The sequence below is a fragment of the Mobula birostris genome, chromosome 6 (assembly GCF_030028105.1).
Source record: "Mobula birostris isolate sMobBir1 chromosome 6, sMobBir1.hap1, whole genome shotgun sequence".
NCBI classification, from domain to species: domain Eukaryota; kingdom Metazoa; phylum Chordata; class Chondrichthyes; order Myliobatiformes; family Myliobatidae; genus Mobula; species Mobula birostris.
This window is the reverse complement of record NC_092375.1, coordinates 78,993,366-79,006,662: the sequence shown is the minus strand read 5'-3', so window position 1 is coordinate 79,006,662 and position 13,297 is coordinate 78,993,366. Positions and strand designations below refer to the sequence as shown.

At 41.1% G+C, this 13,297-nt stretch overlaps 1 protein-coding gene across 2 annotated transcripts in view; it reads right to left on the bottom strand.

Moving 5' to 3' along the window:
* Nucleotides 1-13,297, bottom strand: part of LOC140199128 (gamma-taxilin-like) — a 78,929-nt gene that overhangs the window by 26,031 nt on the left and 39,601 nt on the right. For both annotated transcript variants that reach the window (XM_072260700.1, XM_072260701.1), the window contains 2 exons: nt 5,819-5,910; nt 1,537-1,707 (listed from right to left, as the gene is read on the bottom strand). In XM_072260700.1, coding sequence (XP_072116801.1) covers nt 1,537-1,707; nt 5,819-5,910 — 263 coding nt within the window. The remainder of the gene's footprint in view (nt 1-1,536; nt 1,708-5,818; nt 5,911-13,297) is intronic.

Genomic DNA, 13,297 nt, shown 5'->3' with positions numbered 1-13,297 from the left:
AAAAGTGAGCAACTACTTATCAGATGGGGAGAATAGCCTTAAATTTTAAAGTGAATTGCCGAATACCATTATGCAGATAGCCAAAGATACAAAGGTCTAGATTTTGTAGTAAGAATGAACTGAATGATTTCTGCAAGTTAGCAAAGACGCACAGAAGGAAAAGTGCAGACAACTAATCCATCCAACTGAAAAAACTGTAAATTATCCAGGTATGGGTGAGTGGATTAGTCAGGAATTAACTTTCCAAAGGTTGCCAAAAGGTGCACCTGAAAGTGTCATTTCAGACATACCAGAACTATCATTACGTTAGCTATATTCATGGTTGGATTGGGTATGTAGGAAAAATTATATTGATTATAATTAAATTGGTTAGTTTCTGATTAGTGCTTAGTGATAGTGCTTTAATTTTATTCTTGAGCGGACATCTTGAACGAAGCTGATTCTCAACTTTAGTATGAATGCAGGCACAGATAGAGAACTAAAGCAATTAGAACTGAAAGCAGAAGTAAAAAAAAAAATCACATTTTTAAAATCTACAATAACTAAAACTTGGAGGAAAGATGCTATACAAACCAATTTTCATTGCTAGTGATGAGTATTTTCCAAGGGGTAGATAAAAATTAAACAACAAGACTTCACCTACGTGAGATTCTGTAGATGCTGGAAATCTTGAGCAACACACAAAAAACAAATGCTGGAGGAACTCAACAAGTCAAGCAGCATCTATGGAGGGAAATAAACAGTCAACGTTTCTGGCCAAGACCCCTTATCTGAGCTCCTTCAGTATTTTGCATGCGCTGCTCAAGATTTTCAGCATCTACAGTATCTCTTGTGCTTATACTAAATTAGAGTCTTGATGACTGTGAAGCGGGTTACAATGAATTCAAAAGAGATTTTGATCAGTTAGGGAGATGAGCTAAGGAATGGCAAGTTGATTTCAACAGATAAATGTGAGGTGTTGCATTCTGGACAGTCACACCAGGGTAGGACTTAAACAGTGGTTGGATCAGGTATTATCACATGCTGTGGACAGAGGGACATGAGAGTACCAATGCACAACTCAACTGAAAGCAGCCAGACAAGTAGACAGGGTGGTGAAGGAGGAGTTTAGCAAGCTGGCCTTTATCAGGGCATCGAATTTAGGAGCAGGGACATTATGTTGCAGTTTCACAAGTTGTTGGTGAAGCCACACTTGAGCATAGTTCTTGTCACTCTGTTATAGGAAAGATACTGGAAAGCTGCATAGGGTGCCTCCTTTATGTCAGTGAAGTTCAAAAAATGTGGCTTTATCCACATTGGGAGTTATGATGTAATTTCAGTCTTAAGTTTTACTGGATCGTTTACTGGATCTGAAAGAATGAGTAGTGCGAATTCTATCAAAAATCCATAATAGAAGCCAACCCTCTGAAACTTGAAAAATGTAAGGTATCAGAAAACCAGTCACACAATGAATTTCTGGAGTTATTTTGAAGGACAAAGCATGGTCTGGTTCCACTGGACTTTATCCACACGCTATCAGGTGCCAGACTCCCTTACCTTTAACGTTTTGTTATGGCGCTGAAGTTCACGACAAAGACTCTCCAGTTTACTTCGAGCCAAAATGGCCTTACTGTGTTCACTCTGCAGATGAACCTTCTCCTTCACTACCTGTGCCTGCTTCTTTTGAAGAAGTTTTATTTGCTTCTGGACACTTCTGTTCTCTTCCAACTAGAATGAAGCAATTTGAACAAATTACAAAATTAATATGCTTTGCTTTGCTTTTATACTAATATGCTTTGATGTTACTAAAAGCAATACATCAGACGCCTTTCATACTTGTACAAAATAACAGAAAGCTTGTCAATTCCAAATCTAGGTAGAGGGTTAACAACACTGAAGTGAAGTACTGGTTTTAACTGCTGATCAGGTAGTGTGAAGAGCAACTTGAGTCGAGTAGCCTAAATGTATGGAATAAACACTGAAGTGTATGAATTTAAGTGGTACTTCCCTTATGCATCTGCGCTTACCATCTTCCATGTGCCAAGTGACAGAACTGACTCTTACACCAAGGAAACGTACCATGTTTTGATGCTGTACCGATTATAAGACACAGCAATGTCCATAAGGATTTCTCAGTCTCATGACAAATATGAATCCTCTAATAATTTCCCCACTTGTAAGATTGAATGATTTGACTGGAAGAACCCAGTAAAAAGAACACCTCAGCAACAGTTCCCTGTCGTATTCCCACATTCCTCGATTCCATTAATTTCCAGAAATCTATCAGTCCTTTTGAATGAACACAAATGATTGCTACTCCAGAGCCCTCCAGGACAGAGAATTCCAAAGACTCACTACCCCTTACATGAAGAATTTTTCCCTCACCTAAACAGCCTGCTAGTCACTCTGAAATGGTGACCCCTGGTTTACACTTCTCAGCCAGGAGAACCTGGCAGTTCATCCTGTAGGCAGCCAGAGACTAAACTTCTCAGCCAAGGGGAACCTGGCAGTTCAGTGGTAGGTCAAATATGATGGCAGAATATAGTATTAATGGTAAGAGTCTTGGCAGTGTGGAGGATCAGAGGGATCTTGGGGTCTGAGTCCATAGGACGCTCAAAGCAGCTGTGCAGGTTGACTCTGTGGTTAAGAAGGCATACGGTGTATTGGCCTTCATCAATCGTGGATTTGAGTTTAGGAGCCGAGAGGTAATGTTGCACCTATATAGGACCCTGGTCAGACCCCACTTGAAGTACTGTGCTCAGTTCTGGTTGCCTCACTACAGGAAGGATGTGGAAGCCATAGAAAGGGTGTAGAGGAGATTTACAGGGATGTTGCCTGGATTGGAGAGCATGCCTTATGAGAATAGGTTGAGTGAACTCGGCCTTTTCTCCTTGGAGCGACGGAGGATGAGAGGTGACCTGACAGAGGTGTATAAGATGACGCCAGGCGTTGATCGTGTGGATAGTCAGAGGCTTTTTCCCCAGGGCTGAAATGGCTGCCACAAGAGGGCACAGGTTTAAGGTGCTGAGGAGTAGGTACAGGGGAGATGTCAGGGGTAAGTTAATTAGTTGTTGTTGTTGTGTTTTTTTTTACGCAGAGAGTGGTGAGTGGGTGGAATGGGCTGCCGGCAACGGTGGTGGAGGCGGATACGATAGGGTCTTTTAAAGAGACTTTTGGATAGATACATGGAGCTTAGAAAAATAGAGGGCTATAGGTAAGCCTAGTAATTTCTAAGTTAGGGACATGTTCGGCACAACTTTGTGGGCCGAAGGGCCTGTACTGTGCTGTAGATTTTCTATGTTTCTAAGTGGTGTTATATGCTCCTGGTTGTTTTGTTTTGAGCCAGGCCAGATCACACACAGGACAACACACCACTTGGAGGTAGTACCTAAATTAGCAACAAGAAAGGCTCAGAAGTGTGGGGGAGAAGAAGGTTAGGAAAGACCTGGAATGAGCAAAACAGTAGTGAAATAGGAAGTATAACCGATCTGAAATGCTTGTGAGCAAAAAACCTATCCTAAACTTACTGTGCCTATTCTGAACCGAAAGCACACCTACATTTTGTACTGCATTTGCCATTTACAACTCAGAAACAAAATGATCCACGTAACGCTAAAAACTGGATTAGTAAGAACTTAATGACTGGCAGGTGTAGGCCATTCAGCACCTCATGCTCAACTGTCATTCAGTAACTTTCTGGTTAACCTTTGACCTCAGCACCATACTTCTACACTACATTGCTTGATATCTATGAATCATTGAATGGAGCCTCTACAACAGTGGTCCCCAACCACCGGGCCATGAGGAAACGATATGATTTGATGATATGAAACGATACGAGTCAGCTGCACATTTCCTCATTCCCTGTCACGCACTGATGAACTTGAACACCCCCACCCCCCACCCCGTCAGCCGGTCCGCAAGAATACTGTCAATATTAAACCGATCCGCAGTACAAAAAAAGGTTGGGGACCCCTGCTCTACAGCACCCTTGGGTAAAGAACTCTAAAGAATCATTAACCTTCGGGGGTGGGGGGGTGGGGAGGGGAGACTTTTCATATATTCTGAAAGACCTATCCCTTATCTTGAGTCTGTGGTTCTAGACACCCCAGCCAAGGCAAATAATCGCCTCAAATATATCTCAATTAGCACTTGGAACGTCTGTACATTTCAATGAAATCACGCCCCCCCCCCCCAACAAAAGATGTAGGCTCGGTTTACGTCATCTCTCCTCGCCTTCCAGGAACCAATCAGATGAACCTTCGTTGCACCTCTAACACAAATACATCATTTCCATAGGGAGGGAAATCAGACTGGGAAACAATTTTCCAGCTGTAGTCTCAGCAGGGCCCTGTATAGTCCAAGAGGTGTGGGATTATTCTTTGAATCAAGTTGGCAGCAGCTACCAAGGTGTTCGCTGACTGAATATATATATAATTGAGCCTTGGTTCTCAAGAAGATTCACATGGTCTCTCCTGACACAGTTTAGTAAACTGGAAAATAACAGCTCTCTGGAAAAATCATCACTTATAATAATATTTACCTAAATGCTGGACAGACACCAGATCATAGTTCAATCCATAGGGATGATCAAGTGAACTATTAAACCACCCTGGATTAAGTTGCCATGCTGTTCAGCATTTGGGCGTAGAAAGTCAGTTTTAAATTTTGAACCCACAGCAGAGCATCCAATCAAGGGAGCAGGAGCAAGATTGGGTTTGGCTGCTATGTTGTGGGTCAAATGGCCTTACGAGACTCGTTGCCTTGATTCACAGATGGAAAATGGTCACTTGGATGAGGCACCAGTTCATACCATATTGCATCATAAGCATCTGGGACATTCAGGTTGCCTAAGCTGTACCAAATCGAGGTGATGGCAAGGTTTGACAACTGGCCTCAAAAACAGTAGGAGCCCGAGACTCCAGCAGGTTGCTTTAAATTGTTAATATGCGAATGGCTGACTAGAACAAGACTTGAGTACTGTGATGCTCAGATTATAGTAATAACCCAAGTTCATGGTGCTTCATGGATAAGATACCACGGCACAAGTCTTTCTTGCTCCCTAGGAAGAGGAAACAGATCACAGAAGGGTTTCCAAACTGTGTTTGTCACTTTACCCACTTCTCCAACTAATTTCTTTTTGAGGAGAGCCACATGCTCAAAAAACTGAATTAAAAAAGTATTTTTGCAGGACCCTTGGAACCTTTTATGAGAAATACAGATCCCTTGGAAAAAGGTTCAAAGGGCAGATACTATAGTGATTGCCATGGATCAGTTAAATTAAGAGTCAGAGAGAACAAAAGATGAGACAATCATGAAAACAGGAAAAGTGTTTCTCCCCCAGAACGTCAAAGACTTCCTGAAGTAGTTGCCACCTCTTAGGTGTGCTTTCACTACAAAAAAAAAGGAAGATTGTCCCAAAGAAGCCACTCTTCACAAAAGTTTAGACAAGGGTCGTGGAGAGATATTCCTTGTCTGTGGTATGGTCACTACTATGTTCTGTTGTAAGTGATTGTTTCTAGGACTGGGGAGAAATTGCTTGAGGGTAACACTGGGCTCTACATTGATCCCTTCCCCATGACATCAAGACATCACACTGATGCCAGATGGATAGATTTGGAACACTGGAGCTGTGTTTACTTCTTGCAGCGAAGACTTGACCTGATCTTTAAATCTATGATTTGGTAAGATCCAGGCAAATGGTTTGAGAATTGTCTGTGATTAAATATCAAAGGCAAAAACAGGCAGCCAACCGAGTCTTTCTTCGTATTCCCCCCACCCCACTCCACAGTGTAAAGTGCACTATTAGTATACAAGTTGGTCTATTTTGTCAACATACCAAGTCTGCATACTTCTTGCACAAAGCTGCTAGCTTCTCCTCTGGAGTGCTGAGTGTGTTCAGTGCCTGCATCAGCAGCGTCACCTCCTTCCCTGCAGTACAGGAAGAGAATCAAAGGCAATATTTATTAGGCATAATATTTACGCCTACATTTCTACATTTCCATTTAACGCAACAGTTAAATGAACCAGCCTGTGGAAGTTTCACAATCACTGCCACTTTAATGAGTGATTAAAGTTATTTATTTAACTGCAACAAAATACACAGACCACCTCTACTGCCAGATAAGGGGTGCTGAATTTAAAACCCAAACTGGAGAGTAAATATTAAATACCAACTCACAAAATTAAGGCACATTATTTTAAAATAAATTTAAAAAATGGGCAGCCAGAGCATGCTTTTGCTTTAAAAGAAGTATTTTTTTGCAGCGTCTTTGATGCAAGTAAAAATCCCCATCCAAACAGCCTTTACGTGTGGAGACACTGTCAAGCAACCAGTAGGGCCAAGTCCTCATAACTCCAGTCACTGTGTGATGAGGAGCTTGCACCTTCTTCCCTTGGACTGTGGATTTTCCCCTCTCTGGGTGCTCCTGCTTTCTCCCATATCCCAAAGACGTATGTTGATTAGCCACTGTAAATTGCCCCTAGAGCAATGGTGAACAGTAGAATCTGTCAGGAGCTGTGGGAGAATGAGACGCAGAGAAAAATCGGGATCTCTCAGAGTTGGCCAATATTCCATGGGCCAAAGCTGCCTCCAGCATAGTGAGGAAATACCAAATTTGAAAACACAGGCGACTGGAACATATTTATTTACAGTGGATTCCAGTTAATAGGGAAATCTTAAAGAACAAAAATAAATTGGAAAAAATAGCCCTGATTCCCTTCATTTATTTGCAACACTATGTCTTTTAATTGTGACAGTAGACTTGTTTACCAAACATTTGCTAACCAGCATCAGTTGAGTCATGTGGCTGTTAGACACTACACTGCACTTACAGCGAACGGTTTTTAAATGGCATCACTTGTGTGTTTGTGTTTAAAAAGCAGTGACTTTTGTCACTGAGCAATAAACAGTAAGCCAATTCAGAACCGTTTTGCTCACTATGGTTTCAAGCATTCAGGCTTGGAGATGGCCAGGAGTGAAAATGAAATGATTTCACTACTTCAACAAGTTCGGAAGTGTGAAGAATTAAAGGTATCAATGACAATCTTGAATGTTACAATTAAAAGGAAGATTCGGAGGATGCAATTGTTGAAAGCATTGTTTGAAGGCAGTCACTATTTGCACTAAGTTTTATTATCTGCGCTGATTTTATTAATTTATAGTCAATCCAAAGAACATAGCGGTGCACCGTCAATAATATTTGGAACTAATAGTCAGGTTGACAGTACTGTAGTAGTATTGATAATGTCTTAATTGTTCTGTAGATCATATAGATACATCAATTTCACTCAGTTAAACGGTAGTTTTTTTTTTAAAATACCTTTTTAACTATTTCCATAAAGCTTCAACTAATTGGAGCAGTTGCTTAATTGGGTTAAACACACTAAATCTGATGCCTCAATTAATTCATTGTATTTATTTAGAGATATAGCATGGAACTGACCCTTTCAGCCCATTGAGCAGCACCACTCAGCAACCCAGCTGTTTAACCCTAGACTAATTACAGGACAATTCACAATGACCAATTAACCCATCAACTGGTGTGCCTTTGGACTGTGGGAGAAAACTGGAGCACCCAGAGGAAATCCACGGGCTCACGGGAAGGATGTACAATCTTCTTAAAGACAGCCGATAAGTTTCAAAGTAAATATGTAAAAAGATAAGTCTGGTCTGGCAAGTGTGGATTGGGAAAGGCTGGTTTCTGGCAAAGGTGTACTTTGTAAGTGGGATGCCTTCAAAAGTGAAACTTGGGAGTACAAAGCTTGTATGCGCTTATCGGAATAAAAGTTAGAGATAACAGGTTCAGGGAACCTTGGTTTTCAAGAGATATTGAGGCCCCGGTTAATAATAAAAACAAAAGGAGGTGCGTAGGAGGTAGAGGCAGGTAGGAACAAAACTGCTCAACCTCTGTCAGACTGCATGGGGATCATGAATGAACAGCCCTTTTCAAGTCCAGCCACAAATTCTCAATTGGATTAAGGTCTGTACTCTGATTTGGCCACTCAAGGACATTAACTGTTGTTTTAAAGCCAGTCCTGTGTAGCTTTGGCTTTATTCTTGGGGTCATTGTCTTGCTGGAAAACAAATCTTGTCCCAAGCCACAGTTCTCTTACAGACTACATCAGGTTTTCCTCCAGGATTTCTCTGTATTTTGCTGCTTTTATTTGACCTTCTACCTCCTTCACAAGCCTTCCAGGGTTTACTGCAGCAAAGCATCCCCACAACACGATGCAGCCACCACCATGCTTCATGGTAGGAATGGTATGTTTTTGATTTTTTACTTATACTAAAATAGTGTTTAGTCTGATGACTATAAAGCTCAACTTTTGTTTCATCAGACCATAGAATCTTCTTCCAGCTGACTTCAGAAATCTCCCATATCCCTTCTGGCAAACTCTAGCTGAGATTTCATGTGAGCTTTTTTCAACAGTGTCTTTCTCTCTGCCACTCTCCCATAAAGCTGTGACTAGTGAAGCACCCAGGCAACAGCTGTATGGACATTCTCTCCCATCTCAGTCACTGAAGCTTGTAACTCCTCCAGAGTTGTTATAGGTCTCTTGGTGGCCTCCCTCACTCGTCCTCTTCTTGCACTCAATTTCTGAGAACAGCCAGCTCTAGAAGATTTACAGCTGTGCCATATTCTTTCCATTTCTTGTATTCATCTCCTGACTTGTGCTTTTCAATAACCTTTTGTGAAGTTACTTGGGAGTATTCTTTTGTCTTCATGGTGTAGTTTTTGCCAGGATACTGACTCGTCAGCAGTTGGACTTTCTAGATACAGGTGTATTTTTACTGTACCCAGGTCTCCAAAAACAGATCTCCATTTAATTATGTGACCAGTGATGATTTGGTGTGTCATATTAAAGGATGGTGAATACCTATGCAATCAATTATTTCGTGTTTTATATTTGTAATTAATTTAGATCACTATGTAGGGATTTATTTTCACTTTGGCACAAAAGAGTCTTTCTGTTGGTCAGTGTCAAAAAGCCAAATTCAATCACTGTTAATCAATGTTGTAAAACAATAAAACATGAAAACTTCCAAGGGGGCTGAATACTTTTTATAGACAGTGTAAAAGGATTGCAAGGGACAAAATTGGTCCTCTGGAAGAGCATAAAAATAATCCATGTGTGGAGCCAAAAGAGATGGGGGGAGATCTTACATTAATTTTTTGCATCTGCCTTTACTGAGGAGATAGACACAGCATCTGCATAAGTGAGGCAAAGCGGCATTAACTTCATTTGACCGCATACAGATTACAGAGGAGGTGTTGTTTGCTGTCAAGGCAAATTAGGGTGGATAAATCCCCAGGTGTTCCCTCGGACCCTGTGGGAAGTAAGTGCAGAAATTGCCGGGGCCCTAGCAGAGATATTTAAATCATCCTTAGTGACAGGTGAGGTACCGGAGGAGTGAAGGATAGCCAATGTTGTTCCACTGTTTAAGAAAGGCTCTAAAAAAAATAAACCAGGAGATTATAGGCCAGTGAGCCTGAATCAGTAGTGGGAAAGTTATTTAAAGGTACTCTAAGGGACTGGATGTGAGTATTTGGACAGGGGTGGACTGATTATGGATAGACAGCATGGCTTGTGCATTGTAGGTCGAGTCTAATCAATCTTAGAGTTTTTCGAGGAAGTTATCAGGGAAGTTGATGAAGGCAAGGCAGTGGATGTTGCTTACATAGACTTTAGCAAAGCAACTGACAAGGTCCTGCACAGGGGGTTGGTCAAGAAGCTTCAGTTGCTTGATATTCAAAATGAGGTAATAAATTGGATTAGACATTGGCTCTGTGGGAGAAGCCAGAGAGTGGTAGTAGATAGTTGCCTCTCTGACTGGAGGCCTGTGACTAGTGGAGTGCCGTAGGGGTCTGTTGTTGTTTGTCATATATATCGATGATCTGGAAAATAATGTGGTTAATTGGATCAGCAAATTTGCAGTTGCCACCAAGATTAGTGGACAGCAAAGAAGGCTATCGTAGCTTGCAGAGGGATCTGCATCAGCTGGTAAAATGGGCTGAAAAGTGGCAAATGTAATTTAATGCAGACAAGTGTGAGGTTTTGCAGTTCAGTAGGACCAACCAGGGTAGGTCTTACACAGTGACTGGTAGGGCACTGAGGAACATGGTAAAACAAAGGGATCTGGGAATACAGGTCCATAATTCATTGAAAGTGGCGGCAGATAAGGTTGTAAAGAAAGCTTTTAGAACATTGGCCTTCATACAGTACAGGAGGTGGGATGTTACGTTGAAGTTCTACAAGACATTGTTGAGGCCCAGTTTGGAGTATTGTGTGCAGTTTTGGTCACCTTCCTACAGGAAAGCTGTAAATAAGGTTGAAAGAGTACAGGGTAAATTTACAAGAATGTTGCCGGGACTGGGGCGGGGTCTGAGTTACAAAGGAACAATTGAATAGGTTAGGAATTTTTCCCTTGGAATGCAGAAGACTAAGGAGATTTGATAGAGGTATATAAAATTCTGAGGGGTATAGATAGGGTGAACGCAAGCAGGCTTTTTCCACTGAGCAACACACACAAAATGCTGGAGGAACTCAGCAGACCAAGCAGCATCTATGGAAAAGAGTACCGTTGACATTTCAGGACAAGACCCTTCATCAGTCCTGCTGATGGGTCTTGCCCCGAAACGCCAACTGAACTCTTTTCCAAAGATGCTGCCTGGCCTACTGAGTTCCTCCAGCAATTTGTGCGTGTTGCCTGGATTTCCAGCATCTGCAGATTTTATATTGTTTCCCCCCCTGAGGTTGGGTGGGGACTACAACTAGAAGTTATGGGTTAAGGGTGAAAGGTGAAAACTTTTAGGGGAACATGAAGGGAGACTTCTTCACTCAGAGGGTCATATGAGTACGGTATGAGCTGCCAGTACAAGTGGTGCATGCAAGCTCGATTTCAACGTTTTAGGTAAGTTTGGATTGGTACATGGATGGTAGGGGTATGGAGGCCTATGGTCCCAGTGCAGGTTGATGGGAGTAGGCACTTTAAATGGTTCGGCAAGGACAAGGAGGGCCTGCTTCTGTGCTGTACTTTTCTTTGACTCTATGAAATTGTCGGCACTGAATTCTGAAATCTGATGCTCCAAGCTACAATACTGTCACACTAACTGCCATGCTACTGTGTACCCTTCTTTAAAATAAATTCAGGTCCAGTATCTAAGCTGCGGGGGCACAAATTCATGCAGTAACTGAGTTGCTTCCATGAATGAAGCCTTTGTTGCCGCACAGCTGGGTTTTTAAAAACGTTAATGTAATTTTGAAATTTGAGTTAATAAAATTGTGAAATACCATTTAATTTTGATCCAGTTATTGCAAAAAGCAAGTTAATGAATACAACGATCCAATCAGCAAATGTAGCCTGACGATGTTGATCAATCCACAATATCGAGCAGCATTAACTGCTGTTAATGATGCTTTAGAAGATCTGACATCTTCGTAAATTTCTTCAGAAAAACTATTTGAATACAACTGAAGCACCGTAGTATGCAAAAGTAAAAATTAATAAGTTACAGTCACAGTATCTTGGCGATACCATTTATTGGAGTGACAGAGTGAAAAATCTGTTTGCATCCATATATTTTGATGTTGATACTGTGCCTATTACTCTAGTCATTCAACTTGTGTGTAATCACTTGGATAATAGATTTCCTGACAATAAATTAAGAGAATGACCCTGTTGCTACTTCAAACACAACCAATTTTGAATTTGGAAAAGAGAATGTTGTTGGACTGACAAAAAAAAGTATTCAGCTACTAAGAACTACGTGAAAGCGTTGGCTCAAAAATATCATGGCAATACTGTGATTTCAAATTTCCCCATTGAGAGAGAGTCACGACTGGCTCAGACATTCACTGATATCTTGAACTATGTGCTTAGAAACGAAGAAATTGAAAAACTGTCAATTCTTGTTGACATCACTAGAACATTTCAAGATTCTGCTGCTGACTGCAAATGTTGAATCAATCATGAATTCAATCAAGTGTAAATCCAGAAACAGACTAGAAGTGGAATGTTTGGAAGATCTAATGAGGATTAAGATGCATCTTACATCTAAATGTGAAATTAATATAGACAGTGTTTGTGGACAATGGATTTGTAATAAAGACAGATGAGAAAAGATTTTCTTTGATGTACTGTTTCATTATGCCCTTCAATTGATAACATCAACAGCATGTAATTTTTCAATTTTCATTCCAAACATTCACAGTTTACATATTACAAAAAAAAATTTAAAGTACCATACATTTTTCAGGCCATGTTAAAATTTCCTACTCAGAGCAATGGTTGGCCCGTGCAGCTTTAAAAAAAAATTGGAGGGAACATTGCCTGAGACATGGACACATGCAAGTCCAGTACCTACTGCCCAATATCAATTGGCACTGAACCAAGTAGTCTGGGTGTTACCCTTTCAGATGATTAACAAGGTTTCATTTGCTCTTTCAAATGGATGGAGAAGTCTGAAGAGCAGGAGCGTTTTCTCTTCTGTCTTGTCTAATGCCAATTCATAGCACAATGACATTTTTTGCTGTTCATTACTTCCCAGCCTGTCTGTCACATTTATTGTACTCAGGAACACCACAGCACTGCGAATGGTGGGATAGAAAAGCAACAACAATGAAAATCTCATTCATCTAATTCTCTCTGTTCCTTATTTCTAGTCTTGGACCACAAGAGATAGGAGCAGAATTAGGCCATTCAGCCCATTGAGTCTGCTCTGCCATTTCCTCATGGCTAATCCTGGATTCCATTCAACCTCATGCACCTGGTTTTCACCATATCCCTTGATGCCCCAACCAATCAGGAAATGATTAACTTATGTTTTAAATATACCCATAGACTTGGCCTCCACTGCAGTCTGTAGTAGAACATTCCACAGATTCACTGGCTAAGAAAAAAAAATTCCTCCTTGCTTCTGTTCTAAAGGGCCACCCCTCTAATTTTTGAGGCCCTGCCCTCTAGTTCTAGATAACCCCACCAGAGGAAACATCCTCTCCACATCCACCTTCTCTAGTCCTGATCCCACGCATTCTTCTACATTCCAATAAGTACAAGCCCAAAGCTGCCAAACACTCCTAATATGTTAACCCCTTCATTCCTGGAATCATTCTCATGAACCTCCTCTGGACTCTCTCCAATGACAATAAATCCTGAAATAAGGGGCCCAAGACTGTTGACAATACTCCAAGTGTAGCCTGACTAATGTCTCAAAGCTTCAGCATTATTTCCTCGTTTTTCTATTCTATTCCCCTTGAAATAAATGCCACCATTGAATTTGCCTTCTTTACCATAGACTCAACCTGTAAATTAACC